The 9,029-nt window shown below is 48.4% G+C and overlaps 1 protein-coding gene across 2 annotated transcripts in view; it reads left to right on the plus strand.

The window, feature by feature from the left end:
* Positions 1-9,029, plus strand: part of KANK2 (KN motif and ankyrin repeat domains 2) — a 61,228-nt gene that overhangs the window by 44,409 nt on the left and 7,790 nt on the right. For both annotated transcript variants that reach the window (XM_030197013.1, XM_030197012.1), the window contains 7 exons: positions 1,221-1,323; positions 3,133-3,507; positions 4,070-4,157; positions 4,713-4,932; positions 5,205-5,347; positions 6,323-6,523; positions 6,632-6,730. In XM_030197013.1, coding sequence (XP_030052873.1) covers positions 1,221-1,323; positions 3,133-3,507; positions 4,070-4,157; positions 4,713-4,932; positions 5,205-5,347; positions 6,323-6,523; positions 6,632-6,730 — 1,229 coding nt within the window. The remainder of the gene's footprint in view (positions 1-1,220; positions 1,324-3,132; positions 3,508-4,069; positions 4,158-4,712; positions 4,933-5,204; positions 5,348-6,322; positions 6,524-6,631; positions 6,731-9,029) is intronic.

The raw sequence follows: 9,029 nt of genomic DNA on the forward strand, positions 1-9,029 counted from the left end.
TAAATGATCTAGAAATGGGAATAATGAGTGATGTGATTTAGGTTTGCTGACCACAAAGGTATTCAACGTTGTTAAATCACAAGAGGATTGTGAAAATTTGCAAGTGGACCTTACGAGTGGGATATCAGGCATCAGATGACGTTTAATGTGAGCAAATGTAAAGTGAACCATGTGGGAAAGAGGAACCCAAACTATAGCAATGTGATGCAAGGTTCCACATTAGGAATCACCAACCAGGAAAAGGATCTAGGTATCATCGTTGATATGTTGAAACCCTCTGCTTAGTGTGCAGCGGTGGCTAAGAGAGCAAATAGAATGTTAGGAATTATTAGGAAAGGAATGAAGAACAAAACTGAGAATATTATAATGCTTCTGTATCACTCCATGGTGTGACCGCACCCCGAATACTGTGTGCAGTTCTGATCACTGCGTCTCAAAAAAAAAAATAGAAGAATTAGAAAAGGTACAGGAGATTGATCAACTTCCCTGTTAGGAAAGGCTTAAAGAAGTTAGGGCTCTTAAATTTGGAGAAGAGATGGCTAAGGGCTTCCTGCTTCAGCCTCCTGTTTGAATCTCAAAATGGCCACTGGGACCTGCCATGGCAGTTTCGTGAGGCTGCAGCAGGAAGTCCTGGCAGCCATTTTGGCTGAGGAAGAGCAACTGGGCATTGATCTTGCCTGGAAGAGGCCACTAGACCACCAGGGCATTTAAAGGTAGGCCTGGAGAGGGCCTTCAGGTGGTCAGCCTGCCAGTGGGGGTGGGGAGTTTCAGTTTTAACTGAAACTTGGATTTCGGGCCAGTTTCAATGCCAAGTCCGAAACCAAAATATGGTTGGCCTCTAGATACGTCAGCATAATACCAATGAAACACCTAATTAGCACACATTAGAACAATCAAATAACAAAGAAATAATACAAACACTGTTTCTTCAATACAATGAAATATGTTACTATGTAGCTGAGGGCCAAGTGCAGCTATATAGATGGGGACAAATGGATAGTACAAAGTCAATTGGAATAAATAGTTGGGTGGCTAAACTGAAGGCAAATGATATGTACAGTTAAACAAGTTACAGGGTGTGCAGCAAGCTAGTCCAGGTGCAGAGTGACTGGATAGTCAAGTCAGTCATGGCTGCAGATTCTGATTCTCTGCTTTGAACAATGCTGCCCATTGCTCATGAATACCCAAATTGTCCCTGACACATTTTTTATCCACTACAGCCTCATCTCAGGCAGCCATCAAGTGCATCTTAAAGAAGATGGAGGACAGTGGAGATTCTCCTGCCACCAGGAAGGGTTTGCAATTTGTGGGAGTGAATGGAGGGTAAGTCTTCTGTCATCAGACACTGACATGGGGTGTTTTCTTGTACATATGACTCCCTTTCTGTGTCTGGCTGCCCCTGGGGCTAATGTGGAAGGCTTCTGTGAGCAGCAGCAGCAGCACATAGTTACTGTGAGGTGTGTGTGCACATTACTGGGAGCAGAGGGTAACTTGCACGATGTACATAGGCAACAGTATTTTAAAATGCATGGTAATGAGTCCTTTAAGTATTCTGCCGCAATGTGTTACTGTCAGGTCTAAGGTGATGTAGAAGGGGTAGTTAAGAGGATGTAATGTCATTTTGGGGATTTTCTTTTTTCTCTTTCTGTGACCGTAACAAGTGCCTATAGATTTAAGACAGAACAGGAGGTAATAGCTCAGTGTGCATGTTGAGCACACATCTGTCTATGAACCGGAATCTTGTTCTGTACAGAAATATCAGCCTTGCAAAAATTGTATGTGCACGGCTTTTATAAGGCCCTAATATTTCTGTGCAGAACACCATTCCAGCTCCTGCACAGGTGTGTGGCTGAACATGCGCACAGTAAAGCTGCCCTCACTGTTGAACCTTGGTATACATGTGTCTGGCAGGCTTTCCTAATTAGCACATCGGTTCTGCATGCTTTGAAATTTTCTCGTTAGCTTACTACATCTATGCAGTTTATTTTCTTGCTAATTTTATGGTAAAAACTGTCCGCACATAGCTGTACTGTATGACTTTCTGCAATGACTCTCCATGTCATGGAAGAAACACTTCAGCTCATTTGCAAGCTATCGGTGCTATAATCAGATTGGTAACACCCTGTGGATTCCCATACGCTGCATTGTTTGAAGGATGGCTTGTGGCTGCCCATCCAATGCGTAAGCCCCAAGATAAAACTGTTTTGCATCTCTAACAACAAAGATGGAACCTTGTACTGAAAAGTGATTCCTGTTATTCTGAATCTGTAACAAGGGTGTGTGGAGTGCCTAAAATCACAGAAACCACCTTCCCTGTTAGTCTCAGACTGTCCACCATGGTTGTCTAATGGTAGGACAAAGCTGCTGAAAATGCCCTGGTCAGTGGTGGTGTGAGTTAGAACTGGCTGAAAACAAGGCTTGACTCTCAATATTATTGGTCCTCTTAAAATAGAATGGCATGTTTTCACAGAAATGTAGCTGTCAAATCAAATACATGACCTGGTGCAGCGGTAGACATAGTACTCCTCTCTAGAAACACTAGCCGTTGAGCCCGTGAAAACGGGCTACTTTTGGAATGGGGGGGTTCCGAGCCCCCCCCCCTGAGGTCAGTGCCGCCCTGCCTCCCCCGGAGTCGCCGCCACCGCCCCTCCACCCGGCCCGAGCAGCACTGTAAACTTACATCAGCACGCAGCAGCAGGCACATCAGCAAAGCTGCCGTCAGGGCAGGCTTCCTTCTCTGCCTGTGTCCCGTCCTCGTGTGACGTAATGTCGGCGAGGGCGGGACAAAGGCAGAGAAGGAAGCCCGACGGCAGCTTTGCTGATGTGCCTGCTGCTGCGTGGTGATGTAAGTTCACAGTGCTCGGGCCAGATGGAGGGGTGGTGGCGATTCCGGGGGAGGGGGAGTGGTTCCGACGTCTGCAGCATGCCAGTAGAGACTTCCCTCTCTGTCCCGCCCCCGTCATCACATATTGACGTGGGGGCGGGGCAGAGAGGGAAGTCTCTACTGCGCATTTGCGAGTGAGTACGGTCACTCGCCGTTTATATGTTTGATGGCCCCTGGTGCCACAGTAGGCAATCCACAGGGCACACTATAATATCCACAACCAGCTTACCCCATCCTCTCCCTTCCAGGTACGAATCCACATCTTCTGAGAACTCTAGCACGCTGGAGAACGTTTCTGACAACGATAGCACAGAGAGTGAATACCATGAGGCCAGTGAGGGTCTTCTACTGGCACCCGTGGAAACAGGTGAGAACAAGCTTCAACACACAAGGACAGAACTCAGCAAAGAGGAGGCAAGGATAACAGAACCATCCTCAGCTGAATCGGCAACACAGTCATCACCCTCGTCTATATCACCTGCAGTAGCAGCATCCACATTCTCATCCGTGTTCTCTTCATCGCCCCCATCTTTATTGCCTGCGGAGGCAACAGTAGCATCTTCATCCATATCCCTATCAGTAGAAAGCTCACATGGAAAGGAAGATCAAGAAGGCAAGAGACGGTAAGCATCTAGGAGCACAGTATAATATATTCAGCTTCATGAAGAATTCTTTTGAGTATATCATATGCCCTACAGAAGAGGGCAGGCACCACCAGAGTGAATGAGGTAAAAGCAGTGGACAGAGCAGGGTGAGGGGGGTGCATGAGCTGGGAGGTAGAAATCCAGCGGGTTTTGTCCCTTTGCCTTACTTTGCTGCCATGAAATCCCAGAATTTGGAGGCTTTATCACTGGCCTCTAGACCTTTCCAGGAGATGAATAGTCTGCTGTACCATTTGGACATGGTATTTGAATCATCTGATCCACTAGCTTGCCCAGCACAAAAAGATCAGCAAATATAGAAGGTTGCCCTTTACTATGATCCCAACTCTTAAGTGTATAACTACTATAGGTAGAAGTAGAACCCAGGGAGTCTGTGTGGACCAAAGACAGTTGAGCTGGAGGAAGTTTTACCCTGTCCTTCTCCTTCCAATACAGAATCTTATCTGACACAGCTGCTTAGTGCTGTGTGCCTGACTGGTTGTATTTTCAGTCACTCATCAGATGATTTCCTTCCTCTCTGTAGAGTGGAGATCGGCAAAGACTTGCTATCAGCCTGTGTGTCCCTTCAGAAATATCTGGAGAACCGCGATGCTCTGACGGATACAGAGATGGTATGCTTAATGGACATTCAGTGAGGGTCAGATCACCCCTAGATCATGTGCATGTCTGCAGTGCCCTCTCCTCCCATACAAGCTTAGCTCTGATAAGCAGGAACAGCAATATGTCTTATCTGACCAACAAAGGTTTATTTCCCCATCCTCTGCAAGTTAGTAGTGTCTCTGGAACTTGCTGTGCAGTTGGTCAGTTGCTGATGATATAGTGTCCAAGTCCTTAGGTCTGCAGGCATGAAGACTCTTAGAAATCTGCCATTCACTCCCTCTGGCAGTGGCAGGATCAACCACACTCTGAGTAGTCGGGGATCACAGAGTAGCTACTGGAGCACAAATATACAAGTTCTCAAATTGTATCTTCTGTTTTATTGGTGTCCTTCAGCGACCTGGATTGGCCACTGTTGGAAACAGGATGCTGGGCTGGATAGACCTTTGGTCTGTCCCAGTGTGGCAATACTTATATCCATTCGGGTTTAGTACTGCTCCTACTCATTTAAAGAAGCCACAAAGCTGTAACGGTGTGGAAGCACTAATTGTTTTGTGTTTCTTCCACAGAAAGCCGCATACTCCTCTGTGATGCAAGGCTGGCTGCAGGTCCTGCGCCACAAAGATGCTGACCCGGAAGTGGTTCGTTATCACCTGGCCGTCTTCAGAGCCATGTCCCCACAGCTGCTGGAACTCATCGTCAACATGGCGGATGGGAATGGGAACACAGCCCTACACTATACCGTCTCGCAGTCTAGCTTCCCCATTGTCAGACTGCTTCTTGAGACCGGTAAAGGCCACTACTGCTGCTTTATGGCCGTCTCCCTCTGATGCCCTTCTTTCCTTATCTCTCCTACCCCCAGCTGATGCTCTGTATCCTGTGGCTTCCCTCGCTCACAAGCTTTTCTTTTTCTCTACTGTCGGTGTCCTGAGTACCTTGCACTCATCTAGTAATAGATTAGTCCTTCTCATAGAGTTAACTTTATTCATGAAATAATCACAGCCTGCATTTCCCAGTTCTTTGGTGCTCTTGCCTCACCCTTAACATCCATCCTTTCCCAGGCTTCTGTGACGTGGACAGACAGAACAAGGCAGGCTACACCCCAATCATGCTCACGGCTCTGGCTGCACTCCACTCTGAAAGTGACCTGGAGACTGTCCTGAAACTGCTAAAACTCGGCAATGTCGACGCTAAAGCCAGCCAGGTCAGCCCCCCCCCCCCCCCCCACCATCCCAGACACCAGAACAAGTTGACTAAGAGTTTAAGCAGAGCTACCAGACAGAGGGAAATCTCCACAGCTCAAAAGCGTTTTAGAAGTATAGTTAAGTGAAAGGATAAGACAGCTGTGGAGTACAAAGGTTTATGGGATATCCCTGACCTTGCCATGCACACAGACCCTACGTAACACTATGGAGGAGTAGCAGGAGACTGTTGATTGTTACTGGATGTCACTGGCCCTGCCCTTTCCACAAACCCCAGACAGCAGGAGAATATTGGTTGTTGTTACCACCTTGCCTTGTATGTAGACCCTACGCAGGGCTGGATTTAAAATTTGGGCATCAGAAAGGGGGAAAATCACCCACACGCAAAACAAAATTGAAGGGTCTATGTGGGAGTTATGATTCCCACTAACTCCCAAGAAATCATTGAATGGTTTGTGGATGAGAAGCTTCTTCCTAAGGGGCTTCCCCTGAGCCTGCTGGCGCTGCCTTCCTCCACAGCCAACTGCAGTAGCAATAGCTTACTACAAGGTCTCAGATCTGGTGCATAGTCACAGGTTCTGTGACATCCCTTCCTTTATATTGAATTTCTGTTATCATAGAAATCCATGCAAGGGGTCTATTGCACTGGCTCCGAGGTCTATCACTAAGCTTATGGATGCTGCTGTTGCAGCTTGCTTTAAAGGAAGGGAGTGACAGTGCTCTAGTATCTATCCTATACTGAAATCCTGTTGGTGGGGCTGAAGGATGAGGCGGGAGGACGTTGGCAGGAATTGTATTGCCTACCTTGTTTATTAGCTACTACATTCTATCACAATAGTTTTGCTCATGTTTCTGGTGATCCTACTGATGCTGATGGGTTAGTGATAAGAACATATGTGTTTGGGGAGGGAAGTCTGATGGTTCTGGTGCTGAGTTAGTCTTAACACCCCTTCCTTCCTTCTTTCTCTCCCATTCAGGCGGGTCAGACAGCTCTAATGCTGGCTGTCAGTCATGGGCGCAGCGATGTTGTGAAGGCGCTGCTGAGCTGTGCAGCCAATGTGAACCTGCAAGATGATGATGGCTCCACAGCCCTCATGTGTGCCTGTGAACATGGGCATGTGGCAATTGTAAAGCTGCTACTGGTTGTGCCCTCCTGTGATATCACCCTGACAGATAATGTGAGTCGAGCCCTGATTGGTACCACAAGTTCTGTGATATTACCTTGAGTTTTGCTGTCATACATCACTTGGTGGCTGCTGCCTTTTGACACCTGCTTCTTGTTTCAGGATGGTAGCACGGCTCTGTCCATTGCACTGGAAGCCGGAAACAATGACATTGCAGCGCTGCTCTCCACTCAGACGGACTTCACAAAATCCCCTTCTCCGGTTAGTTCTGCTCTGAAAAGTACCAGTATCTTGAGAAAGGGGTTCTGCTTTCTAGCACCCTGTTTATATTGTCCTCTCCAATCGACTATCTACAATTTCCCCAGGGTCTGAAGCATTTATAGGGCTGATCTTCCTGCTCTTTCTACCCTGTGCACTATAACACGGTTAAAGTGACAATGGGCATATGCTCCATAAAATATTTTATAATGCACTCATTGTCCCATCTAAGCAGCAACAGTCACATGATTGGGGCATGACAGAGTTCAGCAGTAAGCAAACTGGATTCTTGTGAGATCCTATTAGTATACTTCTTCCCAAGTTGATATCGTAGAGCAGCTTTTCAGACCATCTACGTTCCCTACTTTAGACAGAAGAGCTGCCTTCAACTATCTGGAGGTCTGAGCTGAGCTTTCAAGTGGAGGAGTGGCCTAGTGGTTAGGGTGGTGGACTTTGGTCCTGGGGAACTGAGGAACTGAGTTCAATTCTCACTTCAGGCACAGGCAGCTCCTTGTGACTCTGGGCAAGTCACTTAACCCTCCATTGCCCCATGTAAACCGCATTGAGCCTGCCATGAGTGGGAAAGCGTGGGGTACAAATGTAACAAAAATAAAATAGATATTATTGGAGATTCTAGATGGAATGTTGCTATTCCACTAGCAACATCCATGTAGAAGGCTGCGCAGGCTTCTGCTTCTGTGAGTCTGGTGCAGGACGTCAGACTCACAGAAGCAGAAGCCTGCGCGGCCACATTGGTGATCTGCAAGGGCCGACTTCTACATGGAATGTTGGAATAGCAACATTCCATGTGTAGAATCTCAAATAGTAGCAACAGTGGAGGAGTGGCCTAGTGGTTAGGGTGGTGGACTTTGGTCCTGAGGAACTGAGTTTGATTCCCACTTCAGGCACAGGCAGCTCCTTGTGATTCTGGGCAAGTCACTTAACCCTCCATTGCCCCATGTAAGCCATGAGTGGGAAAGCACGGGGTACAAATGTAAAAAAAAAAAAAAAGAGAACAGAGTGCTGAATACTTCTTTTATTAAAAGACAGTTGTGCTAGGCTGCGTTTAGGCACTTGCTGGCAGAATTTTTTTTTTTTTTTGTATTGTCCTGTTTTATTTGCTGAGTATGGGTTGATTTTTTTTAAATGTTATGATTTGTATGTAGTTTGAACTTTTTTAAAAATTTTATTGCATGTATATACAGTGCACTCCATTTAAGTGCACGTTGGATAAGCGCATGCTCTGCTTAACTGCAAGAGGTACTTCGGTCTCATTTTTGAAGCATTGAAGAGGGAACTAGTAACGGAGCCTGGTTAAGCCATTTGGGAGGGCACTTTAAAGCAGACACAGGCAGTGGCCATGCTGGGGTCTGGTTAAGCCATTTGGGAGGACACTTGAACCAGACACTGGCAGTGGGCCAGAGCCATGCTGGTTACAGGGGCCTACCCACCCAGGGACTAGTGCCAGGCATCCGACTATTAAGCCCCCCCCCCCCACACTAACTATTAAGCCCCCACACACATTGCTACGACTCCCGCTAATTTCAGCCAGCTCAGCCCCGCGGGATCTCCGGCCATCTGGTCCCCCGGCCTGGGAAGGGCCATCTGGTTCTCCCCCGGGCCTCGGACGGGCCCTGCCCAGCTCATGGTTCCATGAGAAGGGCTGAGTGAGGGCTCCGCAGACCACTATTCTACCTCATCCTGCCCGGCTCATGCTTCCATGAGAAGGGCTGTGAGTGAGCTCCGCAGACCGGACTATTAAGCATTAGCCCACGGTCCCGCATCGCTCCCACTATTAAGCCCCGCCCTCTACTGACTATTAAGCCCCCCACACACATTGCTACAACTCCCGCTAATTTCAGCCAGCTCAGCCCCGTGGGGGTCTCCGGCCATCTGGTCCCCCGGCCTGGGAAGGGCCATCTGGTCCTCCCCCGGGCCTCGGACGGGCCCCGCCCGGCTCACGGTTCCACATCGCTAAGCCCCACCCCCTACTGACTATTAAGCCCCACACACACACTGCTACGACTCCCTACGAGTTCAGCCAGCTCAGCCCCGCGGGGGTCTCCGGCCATCTGGTGCCTCCTCGAGCGGCTGGGCTCTCACCACGGTCACCGCCCAGGCCATCTGGTTCTCCAGGCCACGGGTTGGAAGGGAGGGGAAGAAGCCCAGCAACAGGAGCCACTCCCTGGGCAGAGGGCTCACCCTTCTGCCGTGCCCACCTGCTCCCTCCCTCAAGAGAGAGGGACACACGTGCAGGAGAGAGAGAAAAGCTTGGCTCAAGGGATGACTTTCAATAGATCAC

Source organism: Microcaecilia unicolor, chromosome 3, assembly GCF_901765095.1.
Source record: "Microcaecilia unicolor chromosome 3, aMicUni1.1, whole genome shotgun sequence".
NCBI lineage: Eukaryota > Metazoa > Chordata > Amphibia > Gymnophiona > Siphonopidae > Microcaecilia > Microcaecilia unicolor.